At 38.7% G+C, this 12,573-nt stretch overlaps 1 protein-coding gene across 14 annotated transcripts in view; it reads right to left on the bottom strand.

Moving 5' to 3' along the window:
• ROBO2 (roundabout guidance receptor 2) overlaps positions 1-12,573 on the bottom strand; it is a 709,977-nt gene that overhangs the window by 222,093 nt on the left and 475,311 nt on the right. For all 14 annotated transcript variants that reach the window (XM_069204134.1, XM_069204124.1, XM_069204131.1 and 11 more), the window contains exons 3-4: positions 7,407-7,564; positions 4,127-4,247 (exon numbers count right to left, since the gene is read on the bottom strand). In XM_069204134.1, coding sequence (XP_069060235.1) covers positions 4,127-4,247; positions 7,407-7,564 — 279 coding nt within the window. The remainder of the gene's footprint in view (positions 1-4,126; positions 4,248-7,406; positions 7,565-12,573) is intronic.

Here is a 12,573-nt window from a genome sequence, read left to right as displayed (position 1 = left end):
ATATTTTTCAATTCAGAGAAAATATCATTCATGCCTGTAAGACACTGGGTTATCCGAAGTGAAGTCCTTCACAAATAATAAGACTCCAAGTTTCTCTTTACTGGGATCCAACTATCTCAATGAAGCACATGACTCTCTCATTGTAACAAAGTAGAGCTGCTCAAAGTCGCCTAGGATTAATTAGGTGGTGTGGGCTAATAATCAAAGCTTGCTGGTACACCACAAGACTCAATTAATAATTGTCCAATGAGTGTTTTTACTTGTAAAAAACGAAAACTACTATTACACAAATACACACACACTCTGCTAAATACTAAACATTAATTTACAAATATGTAGATGGAAATGTATTTGGTGGCACCATCATATCACTTTACAACCCTAACATGCACTGAAGCCTATAACCAAAATACTCCCCCATACTGGATGCAAAATCATAATGTAAGGGGTGTCATTATCAATCATTGCGGCCTATTGGCTTTGTCAGGTTGTTACCACAACTGCGTATAACACAGTAGAAGTAGCAACATGTTCTAAAGGACCACTGTAACACAACTTGAAATCAACAGGGAGAGTATCAACATGCAATACATATAGTCAACCACCAATGAATGGGGGTATTACTAAACTTCAGTAACTTTCATTATACTGTACACCTTCCACTATTAACCATCGCCATTGTCAATAAAGTACTGCACAGGAAAACATGCACCTCAGAATCTTACATTTTCTTTCACCAAGCTGCAACTACTGCTCTAGGACCCACCTATGGAGTTTCCTGAACTACCAAGCCCATGTGCAAAAGCCCAGGCTTGGAGAAACTTATACAAATTAAGCAAAACCTCTTTTGGGGTCAGGGTTATAATGCCATAAGAGACTTAGGGCAGTTTTGGAGGGCATCTCTAGGGGGCTGTTGCATTTTCTGCAGCCCCACAAACACATTAAGAAACCTCTGGTGGTGCCCCTGCTCTTCATGGGGCACCACAAAAGCCAATGATCTATCTGAATTTTGGAACCTCTCTAATGGATTCTGGGGTGCTCCTTTCCCCCAAGGAGTGAACATATTATTAGCATATTTTGCAGCAGGGATTCCCTTTTGTTTTTATACCAAGTAGCTTTGCACCGTGCTTTTGATTTTTGTTTGTGCTGCTGTGGTCCCACCTGGGGCACCCACACGTTTTTGTGGGTGAATAGGTCCACAAGGAGACCTAAGAACCCCCCGGCCACAGCTGGCCCCCTCGTCCTTCTTCAGTTGGTATGCGACCTGTCAGCATTAGTTTCTGTTCCTGCCACTGCAGGAGTTTGCAATCTCTCTTCAGCCCCCACAGACAGGAAGAAGCAATGCAGCTTCCACTGCCGCACTACCAGTAGATGTAGAGGAGACAGGCCAGCAGTCCACCCCACCCCCCAAGACATTGGCAAGGGGGGACAGGTTACATGCCCATCCACAGGGTTTCAGTCCTGAGGTGGGGTCCTCTGGACAATTTGTTAATGCCCTAGTCCCCATGGAGATGGGGACACCCAGAAGCATTGTACCACAATTGTGATTGCTGAAGCTAAGTTGGAAAAACTTGAAATAACCTAAACATTTGTTATACATTTTTTAAGCTAAGCAAGTGAAAATATGTATTTTAGAAACATAAAGGATCGTCTGTTGGCATCGGAATCAACTGCCCGAAATACGTTAGAAGAAACTAACATGCCTATCGTGGTCACGAGCACATAAACAGCATGTCGACCAATGTTCTCTATCTTTCCTCAGTAAATTCACTGGTTACTGATGGACTAATAATTTCAAAACGTTTTAAATGGTTCTTAGTGATGCAAAGCTTTACGTGCTGGCTACTGTCTCATACTTCAAATATCAAAGTGTCATCAACAATCATGTGCAAGGTTGCAGAAACCTTGATAAATAAAGGAGAGCATTCTACAAAAAGTCCTTCTCATTCGAAGCAACATTTATTGAAATACTGAGTATAATTCCAAAAGATCAATGAGGCAGATAGACAATATAAAAGTTCAGGTGGAGGTGAGGAGTGGGAAATAAAGCAAAGGTTGTTTTAAGCTCTTTGTTTCTTTGAGAGTAGATATAAACATGTTTTGTTTATGAGGCTGTAGAGTACCTTGCGTTGTACACCAGCTTTGCTTGATTCTTTTGGTCATGGGCCTAGTCAGTGCCAAGAAAAGCATTTTGTGTTTTTCCTTATAACCCTAAGAGGTAAACAATTTTGTACAGATTTGTCATGAAGTCAAGGAAGTAGCACACGTGAAAGTATGTGCCTTTTAAACCGCAAACCACATCAAATTAAGTGAGACTCCTTACCCTTTGAATTCAATGATAGGCAGATGTATATTTTTAAACAATCTTTTTTGAAAAGAAGAGGCAGAAGTCAAAAGTAAAATCAAAAGCATTGAACTTTAGCTACGTCAACGTTACTTATTTGTTTCATTTAAAACTTGACAGAAGCTGAAAATACAATTGTAATTTGCCCGAATTTACTGAAGGGGTGGAAAAAGGCTTCACACATCCACTCAGTACAAAATAAGTTTGCTCTTAATTTTATCTATTTCCTAAAAAGGCATTTCACTAGCAATCTTCCCTTTATGTATTAGTTTGTTAGCCAGTTAATATTAAAATGTATCTATTCAGTTCGAGGCTGCAACATGGAGCGGGTGACATTTATCTAATCAGTGAATCATCAAGCGCTGGTCATAAGGGGAGTGGCCTGGGTTCACAGTAGTGGCACAAGAGATTGCTATTTATGGTATATAGATTTAGTGAATCTGCACATTCTAAAAATGTAAAAATATCCACTCTTGAATACAACTATTACATTTACATATAATAATGCATAGCCTACATTTTTTTATATAGATAAATGCTCTCACTTACCAGATAAAAAGATTTTCATCTGGGAAGTGGGTTTTCCCACGAGGTCGACCCACACACTGTTTGCAAAATTAACTTATTTTTCACTTTTGAATACATAAAGCATTTCAATTGCTAAGAGTACCTAATTTATCATTGTAATGCAAAGCCACGGGATTCTTTAATGAACAGATTGCCTCCATGTAGCTGGGCAGACATGCTTTCAACTGCTGTTGTTTTGGTACTTAGTCTGCTTGTATTGTTACAGCACAGTATCGAAACATGTCCGTAAAATAGCACTACAGCTTGAAATCGTTTCTTCTAAACTTGTATCCCTATTGATTTTCCCTTGTCTATCCATGACCTTTCATCTGGAGTCTACAGCAGCATCGCTAATGGTGGATGCAAGCGACACAACTGAAAGGTCTCCCACAGTAAGGTTTCCTAATGTCGTCTATTATCCAGTTACCCACTTCGTGGCTTCTGGCAGGAGTTCACTTAGCTAACCTTCCTCTATATTTATTCTCCCTTGGGGGCAAATGATCCTTATGACTTGCTGCTTGCTTGTTACTGTACATCAAAGTTTGGGGGACCTGTAGGGATGTTCAGTAAATGATCATATTCTAACTCGAGAGTACCAAGTTTGGAAGTGAGATTCTTTCATCTGCACTATCTGCCAGTCTCTCCAATTCTGAAATAGTAGCTAAACACACTTTATTTTTACAATCAAAGCAACATATTTGAGAGGAACAGAAATGCTAAAAGGAAAGTGCTTTTCATCTTTTGTCTTGAATATTTCTTTTCTTGCTGGGAAATATTATTTTGCATTACTATGTTTTGCTGGTTGACAGTAGACAGCCTTTCATGTAGCTCTACTTTTCAAAAACGATGCAAATGATAGTTTTAAAGAACGTTCAAACTCCAATTCTGTAATGCTTTACATAGTACATGCTTTGTCAAAATAAAGTCACCATTGGCCAATGCACTCATCTTCAAAGCACCAGTGTTATTTTCAAGGCACGTTGTTTCCATCAATGTAACTGGGTAATAATTGCATCCTGAAACTGCTTTTTGAGAAAACAAAATTAATAAGTCTCAACTAGAATTTCACTACTGCTAGAGCAAGTCTATTTCATTAATTCCGTGGTATTTATGGAGTGATACATGTAGCCCTGGCACAAATATGTCATTCACTAAGAAATAAGTACATACTAACTATTCTTTTTTCAAGGGAAAAAGTAGGGAAAAAAACAGTACCAAAAACAGTCAACTCCGCAGGGTCGCTGTCTCTTTCTCCAACCATATTGGTTCCGACACAAGTATACATTCCAGCATCACTCTTTCTGGTATTGGAGATCATGAGTTTTCCACTGCGTATCTGAAATAATAAAGTAACAAATTATTTAAAAACATTTGAACCTTTAGGAGTTAACAATGTTATTTTACTTTTGTACCACTATGCAATAGGGTAGATATTAACAGCCTTGCTATATATACATTGGAATGTATGTACAATGTTGAATATAATGTTAAAGGTCCTGAAAGGGAAACTGTACCTTTTAAATGAAAAAAGCTAATTTGAAGGACAGCCATCTTGGTAGATCAACAACCTCATTGCTTTGACCACTTTCGACAATATTTTATAAATAAAAAAAGCAATATTGTGCAGATTGGATCATATTTCTTTCATTGTACATCATCATGAATGTGGTTATAGTTGTGTATGACAAAAAGGAGACAACATGATATCTTGTAATAAAAAAAAAATGCATTTCAGGGTAATCTTTCAAAGGAAAGCAGTGAGATTGAGATTTATAAATAATTATTATGTATACTGTGAAGGATACAGAATGAAAAATAAAAGCCCTAGAATTCTATTCTACGTACAAGAACTTGGCGCTACTGGTGTGTCCAGTTTCATAAGACCTACTATTTAGACTTTGACTGAGAAATTTCTACTACACCTAGGGCCAGATGTACGTACTTTTTTCTTGTCCCAAACATCTCGATTCATAGAATTGGGCAGTTTGTGAGAAGAAAGAAGCATTTTGGTATGTACAGACCCATAGTTTGCGATTCGGTAATCTGTGTATTGAATCGCAAAATAGGTTTGCGAGTCGCAATTAGAAAGGGGCGTTCCCTTCCTAATTGTGAGTCGTAGTATGCTGTATGATTGTTTTGCAACCATGAATGCGGTCACAAAACAATCACAGTTAGCACCAATTACAAACTGGTGCTAAACCCATTCACAAACGGGAAGGGGTCTCCATGGGACCCCTTTCCCTTTATGACTGGTAGCAAAAATATTTTTTCAGAGCAGGCAGTCGTCCCAGGGACCACTGCCTGCTCTGACAAAATGAAAAGAAAACTTCTCATTTTTGTTTTTTAAATGCATCCCGTTTTCCTTTAAGGAAAATGGGATGCATTTCAAAAAATAAACACTGCTTTATTTAAAAGCAGTCACACATATGGTGGTCTGCTGTCCCCAGCAGGCCACCATCCCTGTGAGGGCGGTCATTCCCAATAGGGTCGCAAATTGCAACCTACCTCATGAATATTTATGAGGTAGGCCACTTGCGACCCCATTTGGAATCGCAAACAGTGTTGTTGACACTGTTGTACATCAGGTTTTGCGGCTCGCAAATTGCGAGTCTCTAAGACTCGCAATTCGTGAGTCGCAAAACCGAATATTCATACATCTGGCCCCTTTTTCCCATTTATTTCATTGAATAAGCTCAAAGAACATTAATGACTAATGTGTCAAAAGGTCTCAACACAAAACTGATGTGACTGACAGGGAGGTGCTGTTAATGACTCTTAAGGGTGAGTGTCTTTGTTTATCAGAAGGTGCAAACCGTCAGCTACTGCGTGTAGAATGTCAGTTCCCCCAACTGAAAGTGGAAGCTGAGAAATCTGAACTGGAAATAAGGATGGGGAAACCCCAAAGCTGTGATGGATAAAGAACTGATCACAAATATAGCATCTAAAAAAAAAAAAAAAATCTCTTTAAGCAAGCACTACATAAAGGCATAGTATACTGCCTTGCCAAGCCTGAAACATGTGACATTCATAAAATAAGATCATGAAAACAGAAAAGTTAATTTAAGCTGCAGATCCAGATGATATGTAGGGCCTGATTACAACTTTGGCGGAGGGGGTTAATCCGTCCCAAATGTGACGGATATCCCGCCCACCATATTACGAGTTCCATAGGCTATAATGGACTCGTAATACGGTAGGCGGGATAACCGTCACATTTGGGACGAATTAACCCCCTCTGCCAAAGTTGTAATCAGGCCCATAATGTCTTCGTTTCTCACCTCTAAAGGGCTCTGTTTGGAGGGTTGGGGCTGAAAATAGCCTGCTTTATATGAGGATGAATACATGCCTGAGAGACTAGGCAGTAATGATTGACCAAGTTATTGATTCAGTAGAATGAACGTATCACTTCCTAACTGCAGTGTGACAAGAGTCCAATACAGACAACAGACCTATTTTTGTGGCTGTATATGCAGTAAGTCAGACCATGCAAGTAGGGTAATGAGAATAGGTGAACCGTTTTTCAAACCTCAATATACTATTATGAAGGTATTTTACAACAGTATCTTATATTTTGTTTGAAAATGAATTCTCCTTGACCAGAGACAGTGAATTGTTAGATGCCTTAACCAAACAGTAAAATGTCTGCATAGAGTTCAAAACTTGAAATGTGTTGAAAAGGTTGGTAGAAAATTTTCAGGGAACCATACGAAGAATTGCATTTTAGGAGCATTTGAGGCTGGCCAGTAGATCCAACAATAATAATATTGGTATCTGAGTTTGTTTGTGCACGTTCCACTTGCTACATATTTTTTTGATGCAAATTGAGGGGCAGTTCCGAGAACCAACTCTGTTTCTAAAACTTACAGCCCCAAAAAAATCTCCATCATGTAACTTTACATACCAGTTTAGATTGAATACGACCACATTTCGTTCATTATAAATATTACATAATTTTAAAGGGTGATATTTAGTAAATGTGCTCAATATTTTGAATGATGCCTGCAGTCCTAAAGAAAACAGAGCAGAATTCAGCATTCGTTGATGAATTTGTAATTGTGAGGACATGCCTGATAATACTTGCTATGCCGCTTGGATTTCTGAAGCTATATTTTCTTAAAAGGAGCATTGATCACTTACTTAACATCCTAAAGAAGACAACTACATTTCATTTTCCATAAGCATTCAATTTATATGTTCTAAGGAACTGACTTTAATACAATTAAGTCCATGCATTTCGTTTAAGAAACAATCAAACAGAGAAAAAGTGTAGTGGAATGCTTAACTTAGGTCAAGAAGGTCCAGGCTTATGACAGATATTAAGGCTAACAATTGAATATGTTACTGAGTTCAATTTACACTGAATTGTATAAACATATAACTTTTGTAGGAACCGTCACAATAATTTGGCCATTTTAAACCTATATCGGGACCTTGCATAATATACCAACAACTAATATTAAACTAACATGTAAAAAAAAATTATTGCATGACTTACACTTATTCGTTCCTCTCTATCATCTATACGAACTTTGTCTTTCTTCCAGTAGATTGTGGGTTCAGGATGTCCTCGAGGTGGCTGGCACTCAAGAATTGCAGGTTCCCCAGCAGCCACAACCACATCTGTAGGGTTCTGCCGGAAGTCATCACGAAGTACTAAAATGAAATAAGAAAAAGTGCTTTGTAAAAGGGAGGGTCAGCATGACGTTCTACTGTAAAAATAATGTGACAAGTTATTATCAATGTCTCTAAATACAGAGACAGGGAGGCAAGAATCAGGAAAACTCAGAAGACACGACTTATGTTTGAATATTGTTAAAGTGTTGCATTATATACAACTACTACTCTCTATTTACTGTTTGCATTCCACTTGATCCATGATTATTATTATCGTTGAGTATGCCAGGATAGTGTCTTACTGTAGATTCTATATACATTGTTTTATATGTATTTTCCTAACAAAATGACCTAAGACAGATAATTGATTGTCAAAGGGAAGAAGAGGAATTACATGAAGGACATTATATCAAAGAATCGCCACACAGAATACGTGTTTCTAGATGACACTCAGGCATATAGTGCATAAGCAATGTTGAATAATCCTAAGTTAGTGGTCAGTGAGAAGATGTTTTAGACTAGTCAATAACAACATCTGAAGATGCTCAATAAGAAGACATCATACTCCTTGCAGGACATATAGTTTTATCTAAATGATATGGGGGTTGACAGAGAAGCAATGCAGTAGGAATAATTTGTTTCTGGGTAGTGGGCTTGCAAGAAGTAGCTGATTGAGAACCTGAATGCATTTAGTTAGAACTAATAATCAATAATTCTCCAGAAGAACCATTTGAGCTTGAAACTGAAAATGTCTTCTTAGCAGTTACCCTGTATGTTTTAATAAATATTGAGAGTGGACCAAATTATTTGACTGAGAACATTAACCTTTACAGTGAGATGTGAACAACACACAGCATTTGTGATAACTTCAACCCTTATACAGTGCACCATCCCATTCACACATATTATTATGCAACTGACCTACATAATCTTCATTCATTACCTTTTAGCTTGGAAAATGCTAACAATGATGATGCAAGGCTTGAGTGACACAGATTCCTAGACTTCACTTATGGGTTATACCTATGTTTATCTTGATGGTGTCTGTGATCTCACCTTACTGTGTATTGATGTTGCCAAAAATGATTTAATTCATTCAGTATATTCTCCTAGGTATAGCCACTGTGGTGATATAACCCAATGGCACTGGCAATGTGTTAACTTCACAAGAGACACGGGGCTTTTGCCCTTGATTTTAAGGGGTTGGGATGAGTAGTGCTTTACAACAGTATAGGCAAAGCCTGGCTTGCATTTTGAGTGATGACTAATGCATTTAAAAAAGCCTGCTATAGGGAAAAACACATAACAAAAACATAACTTTATGTAAACAATGCACCAATCAGATAAATTATCTGATGTGTGATGATTCAGTGCATCTTTAAGAGGTTGAGCGATACACCAAACCACCACTAGCATCAAGTGAGGGAGAAATACCTCTCTGGTTGGAGCCAAAAGCCACTCTAGCATATTTTAAATAAGGGACACCTATAGGCCAGTGGGGAGAAGTGTTGTCAAGCAAGACATAAAACTTAACACACTTAGGATTGTCATTATAAATGCCTTCAAATCCATCTACTTTTCCCTCATGTCCTATATGAACCCCATCTTTTTGTAAGACATGCAAAAGCCAATAGGTATAACCTTCACAATTTCATGCTACAGACAGTACCCATTCATTACTAGAAAGGCAGAAGATACACACACAAGCGGAATGTATTACATGAACACATTAAAATATATATTTTTTTTAATTATATATTGTGTGTTTGAGCTGCTGGATTTATTTCAATTGATGTTCACCCTACAGTTCCTTGAACACAGTTATTGACAACAAGTACCATGCAATTGTGAGCAGACTCTGGAACTGAGCAATAATGTATTAACTGGTGCAGACATGCTCTTCAGCATATTTTAGATAAACCTTTTGAATCATCTCACCTATGGAGCCCAAAAATGTTACTATAATGGAGGCAAGGAGGCAATAAAATGGCAGCACCTGCATAAACAGGGCCTCATCCCGACATCCTTCTTGCTGATGTTGTGTCCTGTTGAGAAACCTGTGAAACTTCTCCCTCTATTTAAAAAGTAAAAATTGCATTTAAAGGAATCTAGGAATTTGTAGTGATACTACGGGTATGGCGGGACTGCAGAAACATTCTTGTCTCACAATAATTCCCTTAATCCTACTTCCCAGTACAGCATCTCTGAGGCTCGAAAAATCTTTATAGGATTAACATTTACATGATGATTACAAATAACCATCTGTCTGCTGCTAGTCTTCCAATCTGGTTCATGTCCCAGGAGCCTCCATTGGATGGTCTGAGCAGTTAAGCTGGAAGCAAGATTTGGAGGGCTGTCAGGAGGCTGAGAGTAATTGCATTATTTTCCCACTAGCATCCGGTTAGAAAGAAATAACACAATGAACATCTGAGAAGAAAAACGCTGCATTATTATATACCTTGCACGTGGAATGCTACAGCCATGATCAACAGCTACAGCTGTCAGACTGGTCCATGGGTGCTGAGCAATATTCCCCATTATATAGTGTTGAGTCTTTCTTATTTTGAGCCAGAGCCACATTTATTCATGTTTGTACTGCGAGATTAAAGCTATAGGACTTTATAACTGCAAAGATATATTAGTATTATTTGTCATTGACTAGGCCAGGTCTGGTAGCTCAGTGGACTAGTGCATCCCCTTCAGGGATCTGTGTTTGACCCCAAAGCAACAGATTGTAATTCTGTCAGATTAACACAGCCTTTCGTGCTGGCAATGTCAATAAAATGGTGTCACTCAGTTGAATAACAAAAGGACATCTCCTATCTGTGAATAGTGCATAGAGACCTTTTAATTGGTGCATGTGTGCTATAAAAACACGCCTTATGTATAATGTTAAAATCACTCATCTGGTTCATCTTTCTAGTTCTTTTTCATTTTAACATCATGTTTACTGCCAGTTTGTTTTAAGGAGACATTTACATACTGCAAATCTTCTGCATATGATATCCTTGCATAGTGTTGTATTACATGACTTTTCCGACCAAGATTATGTTCGTTATTATTCTGACATTTGCTCCAGGATACATTATACACATATTGTATTGTGATCCTACTATGCAGGCATATCATCATTTGTATATTAAAATTAGTATCCAAGCTGAGAACTGTAAGCACAGTTCTTACAGTGGCATTAATCTGTTTCCAGTCTCACATTAGCATGCCAGTAAATCAAAAAGGTCTAACAGCAGAATCTATTAAAGAAAATTGAAACTAAATAATCGGCTGGGCTTCATGTAAGTTTGCATGACTGAAGAACGAATACACATATGTTCCCTAGGTCTTGTCCTACTTTCCATTACAAATTGCTTTACTGACACAAGACAGCAAATAACTCAAAAGATAACCGGATGGGGGGGTTCGGGGGGGGGGGGGGGGGCATTTTGTCACACAGGTTCCATTAAGAAAACTTTGAAAATTCAATGCCCTGACCGCAGCTAATCAAAGATTGAATGAGAAAAAGTTACATATCATTCTAATGAAATGGAATGCCAGGTTATCTACATTTTGCCACTAAAGCAAACACAATAATCTTGTTAAATGTAATATGTCTGTAGTGCCATAAATGTAATGATCAAGAACAAAACTCCATTTATTCACAGACAACGTATTTTTAGTGAATATAATACTGTATAGACTAATGCAAATGGGAGGCCCCCAAAAGAATCGAATAGCAAATCGACGATACATCCTGTCTTATTCATTGCTCTTCCAATGGTAAAATTATATTTTCAACCAAATATGATCACATTTCCAATGTATTATGAACAATCTAATTTGTATTAGTGCACACGCTTGCCTTAACAATCATCCAAATATGTTTCTTGATGCATAGATTACCCGTTCAAGACTCTTTGTTAGGTATTTAAAAGTAGATAGCAATGGCAAATTTAAGTGCCATAATAATATCAGCAGTTGTGCAAGTTCTGTCTGAGCTCTCTGACTGGATCATTCAAACATCCCTTCAGATATTAAGCAATATAATTTCCAGTTGTGCAGAAAGAATACCTCTCTCTGGAAATGTAAAGAGCATTCTTAACAGAAGCTAGACACTAACTCAGGCAGTTGGCACTGTTCTTTAGTCCGGAAGAGCAGTGCTTTAAATGGGCCGGTATTCTCCGGTACTGAGTACCGGCACTTTTTTATTTTGAGAGGGAGAGTACCGGCATATCTCAGGAAAAACTTAATACTTTTAATTGGAGAGTACCGGCACTTCTCAGAAACAAGCAGGTACTCTATTACAGAGTACCTGCACTTCTATTTTTCCATTTAAAGCTCTGCGGAAGAGTGCTAAAATCGGCCTAAGCTAGAATTGTCTGAATGATCGAAGTTATGTTTACAGCATCATCAGGTTGAGAGAAGGCTGGAATAACAGAAAGCAAAAGGAAAAAAAGAGTAATAGAAAAAGCACAATGCATAAAATACACACAAAAAATAGAGAGTCCAGAAGGAAGACTAGATGAAGAGAGAATAAGTATTGTGAGTTTTCGACCCTATCTTCATGTCAAATTTATATATAAAGCTTTTAATCCAGTGTAGAAATTCAGGTGTTCATTCTGAGTCTGGCGGTCTTGGCGGTCTGATCCGCCATATTCTGACCGTGGTCGAAATGCCGCGGCAATACCACCGACACTGCCACGCAGGAGACGGCCTTCAGCTGGTGGTCCCAGCGGTTGTAATCTGCCAGGGCAGCGCTGCAAGCAGCGCTGCCCGCCGGGTTACAAGTTCCATTCCGCCAGCCTTTCCATGGTGGTTCACACCGCTGTGGAAAAGCTGGCAGAATGAGGGTGCCAGGGGCACCCATACACAGCCCTGTTGCGGATTTCACTGCCCGAATTACGGTCGGTGAAATGCGCGCCGGGTGCTGCTGCACCCACTACACCGCCACATTGGCACCGGCTCGATTCCGAGCCAGCGTCAATGTTAAGGCCCTCTTCACCGCAGTTTCCGCCCACCGGCCCTGCGGTGAAGTTGGAATATGGCCAGCGGTG

The sequence above is a fragment of the Pleurodeles waltl genome, chromosome 8, assembly GCF_031143425.1.
Source record: "Pleurodeles waltl isolate 20211129_DDA chromosome 8, aPleWal1.hap1.20221129, whole genome shotgun sequence".
Classification (NCBI taxonomy): domain Eukaryota; kingdom Metazoa; phylum Chordata; class Amphibia; order Caudata; family Salamandridae; genus Pleurodeles; species Pleurodeles waltl.
This window is presented reverse-complemented; position numbering and strand designations above follow the sequence as displayed.